Genomic DNA, 15544 nt, shown 5'->3' on the forward strand with positions numbered 1-15544 from the left:
TACACTTAGCCCTTTGAAAGGTCTGCATCCGTGATCGGAAAGCCTTTCTTCCTTCCTCCTTTCCTCCAAGGTTCAGTAGAAAGGATCCCTGTCTACTGCCTAGAGCGAGGCCTTGCTTGGAAGGACACTTATGGATAGAGGATGAGAAAAACTCTACGGAGATTTAACCCATGTGTTCTGCCCAGCAGAACCTACCAAGAACTGCCCTAGAGATCAACCCCAAGACAATAGTGCTTTACACAGCTTAGCAAGAGCAGCACCCACAGAGACCCTCGTCAGCTCCGAGATCTGGAAGGGTAGCCTCTCAGGCGTGAGACTGTCTGCTACTCTGGCTTATTCTGACTTCGAGTAGCCAAAAGCTTGGTGGGTTTTTTCATTCTTGCCCCTTCACTCCCATGTCTCTTGTGCATAAGGCTGCTTTCCATCAGCTGGCGGCAGAGCACGCCTTGTCCGGACCCTCCCGGGAAACCCTGGCGGGCACACAGCAAGGGCCTCAAGGGAGAAAGCAGTGACGGAAGCTAACTAACTATTATCCGAGGGCGTGCAGGTGCTGGGTGACTGGTGAACACAACAGCGGCCTCCCATAGCCGACGGTCCCCGACGACAGCAGGACGCGGCAAAAGACAAAGGAGGGCCAGCACCCTTGAGCTCTTCTGAAATTGTGCTATTTGCGAAATTCACTCATCCACAAAGAGTCTCCTAATCACTAACGTGAGCGGCTGTGGTTGCTGGCCTGTGGGCCGGGGGAGTGAGGGCTGAGGCCTCAGGGCTGGGAGCTGGGACTCAGGATCGAATCACCTGGCGTAGAAAACCTGCTCTTTCCTTAGATTTAACTTCCCGAACCGAAGTCACAGTACAGAATAGAGTGGTGTGGACAGAGAGACACGAGAGAGGAGCCCCCCATGGCTATTTTCTTGATTCAGTGCTATTTCTGGCATTGTGTGCAACAATGGGAATTTGAGCTTTTTCTCACAGGCCTGGGATTCCTCGGGTCACAAGGGTGATCGGCAGACTCTACGCAAATCATTTTTAGTGTTTGTTCCAGAACAAGCCCGTGTTCACTAGAACATGAACACTTAAACCAATTGCACATCCAGGATTTCGGCACTTGGTGTTAATTTGCTGTTGTTTCCACATAGGTGAACGCTACCTATTTTGGAAGGCCACAAAGTAAGACTTTTTTTTTTCCTTTTTAAAATTGGTTGGGCAAAAAGTTTTTCCCTACATTCTACTGTCTGATGAGATTGAAGAGCAGCAAAAACTTGCTGTCAGCAGTCATTTCATAAAACAGCTCAGGAGGTGGGCGGCACCTACACCATGTTGTGGTGATTGTTCCTGTCAATAACGTCCACAGGTGAAAGGATTTCCTTCCGGAGAGCCGAGGGAGGCAGAGAGAGTGTCGTCTTGGTCTTGAAGAGGTCGGACACAAAGAAAACCTAGAAGCACAAAATCAGACATCCGAATCAGAAATCTGGGGTCTGGGGTCTGGGGATAGGCAAAGGGAAGGTCACAGGAGCACAGACGTTGGGAAAAGGGGACCCCAAACCGTAGAACTTTGAATAAGGAAGGATCGCATAAAGATCACATATATAATATATTCCAACTTGTGTTCTACAGCTAGAGAAACTGAAGCCCAGGGAAGGACAGTGACATGACCCAGATTGCACAGCTGTGGCAGGAGTAGAATTCAGTTCTCTGGATCCTCAGTCCAGTGTTCCATATCCGAAACCCTATTTCCTTAATTTCTCAAGGCAAATAAATAGCGATGAAAAATAAGTTCTTAAACAAGGAAGCAAGTCGTAATTAGTCACATTCATTAATCCACGATACTTTCCCTTTCCCCATAAAGAAATCTAGGGTATGACCACAAGAGATCAGCCAACATGAATTCCTATCAGCAGGACTGGAGAAGGAAGCAGGTGTGACCATGTTTTCCTGAAAGACCAGAGAGTTCAACAATTTGATGGGGGTGAAGGAGATGGGGTTTTGTGGCTGAGGGAGAGTCAGCAACTAGCCCGGGGGAGAGGTCAATGAAAACTCCAATCGCTCCTTCCCAACGTCCTTCCTCCTTGTGAACAAGACCTCACACAGTCTTAGAATCACTGAGGAACATTCACTGAACATCCAACATGTAAGGCTATGGGGATGGCTCACGCGTAGTTGCTGTCTCAATCAGCCGACGACGACAGATTCAAGAACTTGATGAGTTGGCGGAGTAAGAAAACTTTGTGCTTTGTATTAGATGGCAAAGTAAACATGCAGGCATCCTTTTCAGCCACTCGGCAACAGGATTTTCTATTGAGTAAACCGTAAGAGGCAGCTATCAGTCACATCTTTTAATAGGAAACACATGCCTGGGTTTCAGAATGGAGACTAGACTAGAAAGCTGTCTAGCAGCTTTCTGGATTGAGATATCCTTGTCCTGCAGCGGGTCATGCGCTCACTAATGGTGATGGTACTGTGACTTCGGACACAGTATAGGCTGGCAAGTGACGTTCTTAATTTAATAAGACTTTGTCAACACCAAGGTTTGGAGCAGCCAAGGCCCGGCCATCATAGGGACTTGGATCACCTGCTGAACCAATTTCCAAAATGTCCTTTCTGGAGAAATACAGCAATCAACAAAAGGGCCCCAAAAATCACAGCAAGAAACTGGCGATGACGGTTATTCAGGAGCTCAAGTGACTAGAAGACAAACGGGAAGCAGAGACTCACCAGCCACGACAAAACTGTGACACCTTTTGCATTTTGTACCCAGGTCACAGATCACCTACTCAAACATTTGCAGTCCAAGAGCTACTCCATTTTACAAAGGAAAAAAATGAAGCCTTCTGTCCCTTTCCTTTCCAAGGAGGTATCAACAGTGAAAGAACTAAGAGCCAAGGCAAGAAAAGATTTGGACCCAACCCTGCTGGGAGGTTCTAGGCCCCTGGGCTGGGGATCCTTTATACACATCTGGAGAAGAGGCTTTCAAGTGCTCCTGGGATAAGGAAATACTAAGGAACACAATTAAAGTTAAACGGGGAGACAAACTTTCAACTCTTGGCTGACAGGTACAGAGTCAGTGTCCCCACCTCTACCGGGAAACTACCCTCCCTTCCTCCTTAACTTTGTCTCTGAGGGTGTCTTCAATTAACCCCTCCATGGCTGACTCCCAGCTGCACTTGATCCTGCCCAGCAGCTGGCCTCACCAAATAAGGTCTCTTACTGCTCCCCATTTCTCAGAGATCTTTCTTCCAGCTTCACTCCACCTGCTGAAGACAAACACAGCAGGGGGCAGTCGCCAGCCCCCATCAACGTCTTCCCTTCAAGATTCTGACACCGCCTTCATCTACTGGCTCATTTCCCAGTTTAATTTTCAGAGCTCGTATCTATTGCCTGTTAAAGTTTCTGTTTCCCAGCTGCAAGATGGGGATAATATCGAGGTTCAAGGCAATAACGTACTCGAGGAGACCTAAACCTGAGTCTGGAATATAGTTCAATAAAAAAATGTTCCTTTCGGGCCGCCTGGGTGGCTCAATGGGTTGATCCTCTGCCTTCGGCTCAGGTCATGATCTTAGGGTCCTGGGATCAGGCTCCATGTCAGGCTCTCTGCTCGGCAGGGAGCCTGCTTCCTCTTCTCTCTCTCTCTCTGTGCCTCTCTGCCTACTTGTGATCTCTGTCAAGTAAATAAATAAAATCTTTAAAAAAAAAAAAATGTTCCTTTCTGTAATGCTCTGGGCCCCAAAGTAAAGACCTAATGGACCTTGAGTAAGTCAGGCCCCTCATGTGACCTTGCTTGTCAGCCTTTCTCCCTAGATGGGAGGCCTCTTGGGGATGGAATCCGGGCCCTAATGATCCCACATCACCCATAACACTTAGCATTGGCCCTTGCCCACATGAGGGGCTCCATGTTTGTTGTTAAATTTCTAAACTGCTCTCTACTGGAAGCAAGCACTCTAGCCTTCCATCTTATGGGCACAGGCAAATGCCCCGGACTTGAGGGGCACCACGCGCTCATACCCTGCATGTATACAGCCGGGCAGCGGGATGAAAAGTTGAGTGAGGTCCGGCAGAATCCCCCTTTAAGCTGCATTTTGCTTTCAGCGTGGCTTGAGCTTACACAAACACTTTTTTTGGGATCATGAAACCCGATCCCGTCAGGACTCAAAACAGGGCTCAGTCTTTCTAACGCTTGAACAGCAGAACACAAAAAGGACTAGCAGAAGTGAAAACTTCGCTCGGAGCAGTTCCATTTCCTGCAGAAGGTGATCTCCACCCAAAAAGAAAACCCAGAGGCCCAGGCGGAGAGGCAGCTATCTGATGTCTAGGGAACCGCTCTCAGCCCACAGCCCTGGTCCACAGATCTCTCTGTAGGAAAGAGCGCAGTAGGTAATACGTGACAACCAGAAATCTACACCCTAAGCAGCAAGATCAGCTCTTGCTTACACTGCCCGAAGCATTTGCCTTCAATTCCATTTCTCTGATTCTTTGCATTTTATAAATTGCTTTTTCACACCGAACATCTGCTCTGTGCCAAGCCCTGAGATTAGAAAGACAAATACACATAAGAGTCCTTTGCCCTCCAAAAGCTCACAGGGAAATGAGGGAGAGATCCCGGCAAACAGACAGCTACAATGCAGTGTTAAAGATCATGACAGAGGGAAGCCGGGGTGTTGAAGTCGCGCAGAGAACGTGGCGTCTAACCCAGACTGAAGCGGACAGGAGGCGGCATTACAAGGCTTCCCCTAAGGAAGGTGTATTTGAGCTGAGCTCGATAAGGATAAGTAGGAGTGAGCAGGTGGTGAATGCCAGGAATGTTGCTCCAGGCAGAGGAGCACAGGAGAGGGGACAGCACGTTCAGGAGCTTTGGGAAGGAAGCTCAGTCTGGCTTTGACCAAGCGGTCAGTAAAGCTGAAGAGGAGAGAGCCAGGTCTCAAGAAGCCTCCCAGGACAGGTTAAGGAATTCGGACCTTATCCTGGAGGGCCTCAGGAGCCACTGTCTAGGCATCTACGGGCAAGAAGCATGGTGAGAAGACAGTAGCTGATAGGCAGAAGCAGTAGAAAAGGGTACGGGGAACCTGAAGGCAAGGGCGCCAGGTAGGTCCTGCAGCACCTCGGGGAGGATGAGTCCACAGCATGGTTGTGGTACAGGCCAAGAAGACACAGTTTTCTGAGCCATTGAGAATGGACTGCGGTCGACAGAGATGCTGTGTACCCGTGTAGGTGGCTATGTGCGCAGGGGAGGTGGTACTTTCCTTTCGAGTTCTGCATTAACTCTAGAAATCTTTGCACTTGTTCCCACCAAACCTCTTAAGGTCTAGGGAAGGAAATACCAGCTCTGCTTTCCTCCACCTTCGAATATTCGAGGTCCCTCTTGCAGTATCTTGGGGAAGTGGTTCTGACCTTCTCCTGAGTCAGAATGGCAGGCTATTCTGTGACCTAAGGGTGCAAGGTGACCTGACAGGACCCAAGCCATCAGGACGGTGGGGTCCTTCAACTGAGAGCAAGACTACATGCAAACAAGGCAATCCCAGGCGAGAAACGCCATTCATGGTTATGAGGGGGTAAGAAGCACACAGGGAGTCTCCTTGCCAACGATGGCTGTCTTTACTGGACTATCGCATGCTTGCAACCAGCTCTGCCCACTAGAGCAAGACAGACTAGCCTTCAAACCCAGGCTCTGCCATTTTCAGTAAAATACCTAAATGAGAGACCCAGTACCCACCTCCAAGCGTTACTCTAAGGACGTGTTATAACAAAAGACACAAGCATGACAACGTGCCTGGGGCCCAGTAAGAAGTTAAAAAATGGGAGCCACTGTCACTGGCTTGTGTGTTCAGTGCCTATCCATACAATGTCACTTCTCCTCCCCCGCCCTTTGTGGGGGAAGGCAACAAACAAGAGAAGGCGCTAGGAAAGAAGGAAAAGGAGAGAAAGAGGGAGAGAGGAATGAATCAGAATTCTAAGCCAACAGGTAGAAGTCAAGCCAGACAGGAAGACCATAGGCAGGTGGGAGTTTTCCAGAAGGCAGATAGACTCTGATCGCTAGGTCCTGTAATTTCTGAGGCTATTTTGGGGAATGAGTCAGCACAATCAAAAAGGAAGATGCCGTTGATGTTCTGTCGCTGGCACTTACTGGCTCCAAGAGACGCCAAACCCCCGGGAGCCCACACAGTCCAGTGCTGCTGGGGTACTGCCTGGCTGGAGCTCACCAAGAACCGAGGCGGCCAGGAACAAGCATCCTGGTCTACTGCCAGGTTTCCAATCCTGCTGCTGCAAATGGCCAGCTCAGCAGATGCGGAAGGTCATGTTGTTAAGAGTTGCTTATGGTGACAAAATTGTTCTTTACGTGTTTCTGGGGTCCTTGCATGTGTCGACTTCTGAGAATGTGTAAGTGAATGCCTTGAAAAGAGCAATCACATCCTCAGACATTGAGGTTTTTAGAAGCCCACCCCCCCCCCGCCCCCCAGGTGAGCTTAGATGCCAGCTCGGGGCAGATAAATAGAAAAGGAGAAGAATGTTGGAATCTTACAACCAGAAGAAAACGGCAAGCTGTCCATTCTAGTATTTCTCAGAGTGTCATCCTCAGAGCATTATTTCAGAATCAGCTGGCGGCCTCTTGAAAAAGCAGAGGCCTGGGCCCACCGGCAACCCACCGCGAGTGTGGCCTGGAACAGGCATTCAGCGATCCTGTAGGTGTCTGCTACGCACACTCCAGTGAGGAGAATCACCGGACACTGGGTACAGATGAACAGATGGGCTCAAACACGACCTCTGCTATTGAGTGGCTGAACTTCTTCCACATCTTGCAACTGCTTTGAGAGCCGCTCCTTTATCTGTACACTGGATTCCAAGATACCTTCCCCAAGCTGCCCATATCTTCTCTTCGCTACCCACACAACTTTCAAAGACCTGCCATCTTAGCACTAGGCATAGGTTTTCAGGCATAATGCTACAACAAATTTCCACTTTAGACTATGACCTACTCAAACCCATGAACTACTCAGAGCCCAGCAACTATAGCCCTCAATAAATTTGAATCCACCCACATGCGAGGATAGAGACCATGTGCTGCTCCCCCCACCTTTTTTTTTAAGATTTTATTTTTAAGGAATCTCTACACCCAACCTGGGGCTCAAACCTACAGCCTTGAGATCAAGAGTCCCAGGCTCCAACACTGAGCCAGCCCCTGTGCTGCTCCTTTTGCAGACATCCCCCATGCCTTGGCCCCTGGATTTCCTTTTGGCATTCTGCTCTATCATAACAAACAATCTCCTAGATTAAAGGAATCATTTTCTCTGTAGGAGAAAGCCTCGGGACCTGGCTCACCCTCATGCCCTAAGGGTAAGTGTTGTTTAAAGAAAAGCCATCCTGGGCAAGCCCTGTCTTTTGACTAAATGAGAGTGACCCAATTGCAGTCATCACTTCTGACCTCAAAAAAGGGCCTCCAGTGGCTTTTGGCACTGGGAACCTGCCAGCACCACTGTTGAATAATTTCCTGGTCTATCTGTGAGGGAACTTCACAGGGTGGAAAGAGTGTCTCGTTCAGAGTCAGACAGCAGGATCTGGTCCCCAAACTGCCCCTGCTGTGTCACCCAGGCCAAGCCACACTCTTCTCAGGGCTTGAATTTATCCAAAGCGAAGAGTTTTGTGACTTCAGATGATGGATCTGCCCTGTACTTGAGTGTAAACATTATTTAAAAATTCACCTTCCCATAGTTATTGTCAGGTTTCCATGGAAGAATTTATGTGAAAACACTTCCTATCCATCAAAGGTCATTCAAATGCCGCCTCGGTTACCGTGATTCACGGCCATCCTTGCTACTGAGGGATGTGGAGGAAGTTAGTCCCACAAAAAGAAGGAGGAGGGCTCGGAGCAGCAGAGAGAGGGTGGGGGCCATTGTGGAGAGGAGGAGAGTGATCTGTGGTTGCCTGGGGCCTTCTGGGAAGGCACTTCTAGGTTATGATGAAAGAGGGTTTCTGAGAAGGGGGAGCACCGGGCTGACAGCTCTGCTAGTGGGGTGCTAGTTCCAGCAGGAGCCAGCGCTCAGGAACGCCGTACAAAAGGATAACAGAGGCTGGAAAGAGGCCCTCACTCCCAGAAGTCCTACAAATGATGCTTTCTAGGATCAGAAGACACACTGTATTCTCACTGTTCTTTTCCATCCCTGTGTCTCTGGAACATTCCTCCTATGTGAAATGCCTTTCCTTCTCTTTTGCAGCTCATGGAAAATGTCCCCTCGTCAAGGTTCCATCTCAAGGAATTCTTTCTAGCCTTCTACCACCCTCAGGAAGAACCAACTATCCCCTCTCATGTGTCCCCATGGTCCCCAGTAGATCAGTGTTTTTCAAACTACATGGCATAAGTCATTAGTAAGTTATAAAATCCACTGACTGCTTTTTTAAGGGTTGAGTAAAAAAAATACTAGAACGTGTCACACACAGTGAGGGTAAGTCTTATCTGGTAAAACGTTTCAGTTATGTGCCGGTGCCTCTACTGGCTTATGATGGAAAATGTTTTTCTTATCATGGATCACGGTCAAGTCTGGGAAAGCCCTGCATGAAAGCTCTTTAAAGACCAGCTCTTCTTAGCTCCAAATCTTGAAGACAAAATATAGTACCTTCCCCATGACACATTCCATCTGGGTTGCATGGGCCAGGCATGAACATCTTTTATTCACTGAATCCTCAGTCCAAAGACTGTGGGAGGAGCTACTATCCCCATATCACACATGAGGGAAAGGTGGCTGAGAGGAAGTGATGTGCACAGTATGCCTAATAAGCAGATGGCTAGTGAGACTCCCCTCCTGGAGTCTCTGCCTCATCATTCGTCCCACTCATCTCAGCAGCACAATGAGAAAGGGAAATTGAGAAGGACACGGCTGAGGGTGGAGGACAGATTCATCATCTGTTGGGATCAATGTTTGTCCCCACCTTTGCTTCCTTCTCTGTCCCATATCCACAGTCTTGTCACCCGTACCCACCCGAGAGTAGGGGCCCCTGGGAGGCGAGGTCAGCCCCAGGGCCTACTGGGCAAAGATCTAGACTTTTTGCTGGGCCAAAAAGAGACTCGCAAGGTCATTTCATCCATTGTCCTGTGCCCGGGCAGCAGTGGGATAAAACCAATGGGAATAGATGGGAATCTTCCCTTAGAGAAGGAGATCTCAGATTCCTGACATAGACCAAGCACGTTTAGAGTTCACAGTCTTAGTCCGGTGAGATAGGATTAGGAGGGCCAGGATCTGGTCCCAGCTCTGCCACTGTGTGTCCTTGGGCATGTCACACCCTCTCTGCACCCATTTGTTCTTGAAGGGGTGTCACTACGGAGCTCTTCTTCACACTTCTGTTCTTGCTTGTCTGCTCTCCCAAGGTCACCTCACTGGGGCAGAGACAAAGAACACCCTCGCCCTTCCCTACATCCTGGAGGAAGACAGCAGCACACAAAAGAGCAACCGCTAGCCGAGCTACACCCCCAGGGAAGAGGAAAACCAGGAAAGGCTCTGCTGTGTGTTTATGACATTCGACAGCAGCTGCTTCCTCTGCAGAGCCCACAGCAATGGCGGCCTGGCCCTGCCCTGACCCCTCCCAGGGCCCCGTAATTTGCCATCTGCGAGAGGGTCAGGGAGGAGGTGACCAGATAGGCAAGTTGTCACCAGACAGGAAATGAACTGATGTTTGTTGCCTCGTCTGAGTCCCTGGGTTACTCCAGGGGTGGGTCAGCTAAGCCCAGCTGTAGAGCTCCAATGTTGTTGGTAGGGATGACTGAGTGTGTGTGTGTGTGTGTGTGTGTGTGTGTAGATAGGCAGGAGGGGGACTATGAGGGTCAGTATGTGACTGTGTTTGCATTGGCCTGTCTGTCTGGCATGTCTGAGCTTCTCAGTGCCTGTGAGAGAGAGAGAGAGAGGAGGGCTGTCTATGAGTCTGGGTCTTATTGGGTCTGTCCATGTGCCTCTGGATATCTTCACCTCCGTCCATGTACATAAAGATGAACATCAGTGCACAGGCCTATCTGGCCGTACGTGCCCACGTTTCTGTTCAGTCCCTGACACCACAGAGGCTCTCTGTGACGAGTGCCATCATCTTTCCTCTTTGGAAAGGGTTTGAGTGAGCAATGGGGGAGAGGAAACTGAGTCAGCTCCTGCTTGACACGTGGTTTCTGTCTAGACACATGTGTTTGCTAGGATAGGGCTTAGTCTCCACAGACCTGGGTCAAAGTGCTTCGCTGTCACAACCTGTTGCCCAAGGCTCTCCAGTGACTCAGCCAACATTCTAGGGTGATACCCTGTACCCACTTGGGACTTAGAGACAAGTCCCCATCCCCAGAGAGAGGCCCCCTTCACAGACACTGCAGGGAGACGGGTCCATCTGAGAAGGGAGGTCAAGCTTAGTTACTACAAAGTCCGCTATGCCTCTGAACTTCTGTGGAAGAAGGTCACAGAGGGGCCTGCAACACGCATTTGCCCAGATGAAGAAACCAGGCTCCAAGGGGAAGTGTCTGGCCTGGGGTCAGAAGCTCATTCATGACTCATTCTTTAACCTCAGCTAATCGAGCATCTATGGTGCCCAACCCTCACTAAACCTAAGGACGAATCCACAGAAGGTGAAGCCATGGGTTCTGCTAATAAGACAGTGGCTATCTAGCTGGGGAGACAGACATTTGGGCAGGCAACCACACAATAAAACCAGGCTGAAGGCCACAGCAGGAAAATCACACAAAGGGTCAAGGGAGCAGGAGGAGAAAGTCAAGACAATTCTGTCTTCAGGGAAGAGGGAGGAGAAGGTGTGGTAGACGAACAACGGTCCCCTGAAGATGTATGTGTCCTAATCCCCAGGACTGGCCATTATGTCACCTTCCATAGCCAAACAGGCTTTATGGATGCAACGAAGTTAAAGACCTCAAGATGGGCAGATTCCCCTGGATTAACCAGGCAGACCCGGTGAGTCACAGAGCCATCAGAGGGAGGCAGAGAGTCGGAATCTCAGAAGATGTGGTGATGGAAGCAGAGGCCAGAGAAAATGAAAGAAAGATCTGAAGAGGGAGGAAGGGGCCATTGGCTAAAGAATGCAGGCAGCCTCCAGGAGCTAGGAAAGTCAAAGAAACAAACTCTCCCTCGAGCCTCCAGAAGGAATACAGCCTGCCAACACCTTGATCGTAGTCCGGTGAGGTTTATTTTGTAATTCCAAACTCAAGAACTGCAAGAAAGTAAATTTGTGTTGTTTTAAGCCACTGTAGTTTGAGGTAACTGTTGCAGCAACAACATGAGAAACACAGAAGGTTCCACCAGTGGTGGGGTGAAACCAGAGCCATGCTCTGTCAAAGGGGAGCCACCATCGAAGACGGGCACTCAGGGGGTGGGAAATGGTGAGAAGTATGGTGTGCTTGGAGGTGTGAGGGGTGCAGAGAGGAGGAGACCAGACCCTCCAGGCCCTTGGATCTCACAGTGCCGGCTCTTGCTGGCCCTTGTCGACCGCCTGCGGACAACCCTGGCTCCTCTATCTTCTCTCTGTGGTACTCAATCCTTCGCGTCCCTTCCTCATCTCTTTAGAGAGGACAATCATGGCTACAGGGTAGGATGGCATTTTCAGGGGACTGAGGATGATCTGTGAAAAGGGCTTATCATGGGCAACACACGGAGCTCTCAATACATGTTTGTGAATGTTACTTCTCTGTTAAGGTGATGGGGAGTCCAGTGAAGCCCGGCTCGGTGATGGGGCAGAGGGAGAAAGGGATTCCGGGGTTCCTGGCACCCAGGCAGCGGCCTGATACCATCCTGTGCTGCCTCCTCTGGGTATCCCTCACCAACCCCAGGAGACACACCCCATGCTCCGTGTTTCCATATCCATCAGTATAGCCACATTCAGAGAGGAGTGCTGGGCTTTTCCTGGGATTCACTGGGACAGCCAGCCTTGGTTCTTGAGGGGAAGTTTCTGCCACAAGACACAAATAGAGGGGAGGCCACGGGCTTTGGCCTAGGCTGCAAACGCCACGCTGCACCAATCCAGGAGAGCACCTGAGGCACTGTACCACCTGTGGGGCCACAGCCTGACACCTGCCTCCTCTTCCAGTGAACACAGGGTGCTCACAAGGCCTCTGGATTGCCCAGACCCCTCTCCAGCTCAGGTCAGGGTTGAACTTTGTTTGTCTTCCTCACACTCAAAGCCAGAACAACAGCTCTGGTGATGGGCAACCACCCACTGGCTTCCCTCCTCCAAGGTGAGCACTCTTGAGCTCTTGGGCTGACTAGGCACGGTGTCTTACCCTGGCCCCTCTGATGTCATCTGTGAAGTGGATGGCTCAGCACTGGGATGCCAAGCCTGTCAGGACCACGAGCTCCTGAGTACCAGGCTGGGTGTTAGGCATTTTGGAGAAAAATGGTAAATAAGACCAAAGCCCTGCCATCATGTGTTCCCAGCTAAGTAGGCAAAAGACAGGGAAAGATATTTATCATTCCTTTCCAAACGTCCTTACATTGTCAAACAGGCTCTTAAACTCAAAGCGATGGTAAGTACCTGGGTGGCTTAGTTGTTTGAGCATCTGACTTCGGCTCAGGTCATAAACCCAGGGTCCTGGCACACATCAGCCCCACATTGGGCTGCCTACTCATCGGGGAACCTGCTTCTCCCTCACCCTCTACCACTCCCCTTGCTTGTGCTCACTCTCTCTCTTTCTCTCTCAAATAAATAAACTCTTAAAACAAAACAAAACAAAACAAAAAAACTTGAAGCAATGACCAGAGCCTGGGTGGCTCAGTCAGTTGAGCATCTGCCTTCGGCTCAGGTCATGATCCCAGGGTCCCGGGCTCGAGTCCCACATTGGGCTCCTTGCTCAGCGGGGACCCTGCTTCTCCCTCTCCCTCTCCTGCTCCCCCTGCTTGTGTTCTGTGTCAAATAAATAAACAAAATCTTTTTAAAATAAATAAATAAATAAACAAACCCGAAGCAATGACCAGATCAGCCCAAAGGGTAGGGAAGGGCCCTGTGACACCCTTAAACGATGCTCCTGAAGCAGGTGTCTATGCTGTTCTGCCTCAGGTTGCCTCTGGCTGCCTTTTGCTCCAGCGACCATCCTCCCTTGCCCAGTGCACATGGCCAAGGTCTAGAGTCAGGGGGCTTGTGGGGGCAGCCATCGACCAGTTCTGACCTTGGACGACTTGGCTCATCTCTCCGAGGGGCTTTACAATCACTACTACCAAATTCCTATCCTGTGCTACAGTCAGCCAGAGCCAAAGAGGATAAAAGTCAGACCCATCACTTCCCTCCTTGGAAAAAAAAAAAAAAACCCTGGTCCTCCCGGACACCATCTCACTGCCCATGGAGAGTGCAACGGGATATGCAAGAGGACAGCAAGGAAGGACCCCCAGCACCTTTTTAAATTGGGGGTGCAGGAGACTCGAACTAAGGCAGCCAAGCACGGAGAAGGAAATGCAGCAGCAGGCCGTCTGCTTGCCGAGAGCACAGTTCAGAAGGGCCCAGTCAGCAAAGGCTGACCCTTCCCCCTGCAAACACCCGACCCCTGTTGTCCTTGCCCATTAAAAAGCCAGTGACAGCTGTTCTCATTAACGGTTTGCTCCCACAATTTCTCTCCCCTTAGCCTTGACTGGAAAGAAAAGAAAAAAGAAAGTAATGAATAAAACCATAGAAACAGGCGGTCCCTTGGCACGCAGCTCAGATGCGACTTTCTGTGTGTCTGCGTGGTGCCCACTCTGGTAGCCCCGGGCCCCTGCCCCCTCCCTCCCTTCCTGCTGCACCCCGCATCAGCCCCTCTTCCCCAGGCATCCTGTGGGTGTCTCTGTGAGGCCCCCTGCTGCATTCTAACTCCTGTCCTGGCTGGCGGTGCAAGCAACTAGACTGGGGTTTCCTTGAGAGCAAGCGCCCTGCCTTACTCATCCTCTGCCTTCAAGAGAATGTCCCTTATAGCGTTCGCAAGGAAGACAGCCACCCACTGATCCTTATTTTTTGTTGATTAAAAAACACGTTTACTTATTCTGAGCTAGATTCCCTAAATGGCGCTGGTGAAGGCAGGGAGAGCAACATGTACATGTCACCTATGGTCCCTGTCCCCTGGCAACTTGACAGTCTCAAGGGAGACACACATCAGCAACCTCAACACAGGGCGACAGACACCAGCAGAGGAGACTGGGAGAGGCTATCGTCGGGAGACATGGGGCCACGGCCAGGCTCAGAAAGGAGGAAAGGCCGGGGGCTCGTCTAGATCTCTGGATTGTTCATGAGTCCTATAGTGGGTGGGGCAAGGGTGATACAAACAACACAACCCACGTGCGTGGTGCCTAAACACCCAGCCGTTATTGTGCCCTGGGCTTCCCACAGGCCTGGCGTGAGCTCCCCTGAGTGGGGCCCGGGAAGGCACGGGGTCAGAGCAGGTGCTCTTGGCATTTGCTGAATAAGCCCCACAAAATTTCGCAGGTGAGAAAAACAGATTCTTGAGGAGACGGAGGCATACAGAAGTGAGCTGCCTCACGCTGCACTCACCAAGAGGCAGGAGTGAAGTGTGAGAAAAGGGTAACCTGGTCACCTGGGGCAAACGAGAACCTGGCCCATCCCAAGGCCATTCTCTAGGCCCTTCTCTTGGTGGACAAGGCCCTTCAGGCTAGCCAGGGTAGGGCTCGGCCTTGACCAAACCCCTCTTCTCGAGCCAGCACCAAGTTTAGACTTTGACCAAGTCACCCTAAGGTCACAGTGGGAAGGGGAGAAGTTTCCAAGAAGCTGAGTTCTAGTGAATTTTAAGTGTCCACCAAAGCAGCACGTGAGCACCAAATGAGTCAGGGACCCAGACTCTGCTAGTCACTTGACATGTGACCCGGGGCAAGTTTCTTCCCCGCTCAAACCCTAAATGTTCTCATCAGTAAAGTCAGCAAGGTGGACATAAGATCTCTTTCAGCTGCAACGTTTTATGAGGCGTGGTTAGAGAGAAGAGGACTTTTAGATTCTGCCGAAGGAAAACTCACAGGCTGGAAGGAAACAGAAAGTATCGTCCTTTTACTGAAGGGGTCCTGGGGTGAGGGCACCCTTGGTACACCGTGCAGAGAAAAGAATTGAGAGCTTGCGAGTTTTGGTCACCGGGCTGGAAACATGGAATGAGCAAGCCATCCGGGGCTTTGCTTGTGGACCGAGAACAAGATGCTACTCACTATGCAGCAGGCCACCAGGGCTCCTTGAGCAAATCCCGCCAGCACATCACTGGGATGGTGCTTGTGGTCAGACACACGCGACAGTCCTGTGTAAAAGGCCATCATGATCAGGGTGAACTGCAGGAGGGGCCGAAGCAGGCGGGCCCCTCGCCAAGTGAAGCGGGCCTGCAGGTACAGCTGGAGAGGGGAAAGAAAAGGAACAGACGCTAAGTGCATTAGAACACCAGGTCGAGGCCCACTCTGTTTCCACTCAGTGGAACCATCTAGACCTTTGGTGACATGGTGTGTAAAGAGCATTCGACTTGGATATGACCTCCAGTTACTCAAACCTGGAGCCTTAGCCCCATACAAAAACAAAAAGTACAAAAAATGAGAAGAGCCAAAGAATGCCCTAGAGCCCACTGCCCGGCACA

At 50.5% G+C, this 15544-nt stretch overlaps 1 protein-coding gene across 1 annotated transcript in view; it reads right to left on the reverse strand.

Moving 5' to 3' along the window:
* Window positions 1-1177: 1177 nt before the first annotated feature.
* PLPP3 (phospholipid phosphatase 3) overlaps window positions 1178-15544 on the reverse strand; it is an 81868-nt gene continuing 67501 nt past the window's right edge. The window contains exons 5-6 of the mRNA XM_032839792.1: window positions 15132-15308; window positions 1178-1436 (exon numbers count right to left, since the gene is read on the reverse strand). Of these exons, the coding sequence (XP_032695683.1) occupies window positions 1311-1436; window positions 15132-15308 (303 nt within the window). The 3' untranslated portion in view covers window positions 1178-1310. The remainder of the gene's footprint in view (window positions 1437-15131; window positions 15309-15544) is intronic.

Source organism: Lontra canadensis, unplaced genomic scaffold, assembly GCF_010015895.1.
Source record: "Lontra canadensis isolate GAN:19392208 unplaced genomic scaffold, GSC_riverotter_1.0 scaffold109, whole genome shotgun sequence".
Taxonomy (NCBI): Eukaryota; Metazoa; Chordata; class Mammalia; order Carnivora; family Mustelidae; genus Lontra; species Lontra canadensis.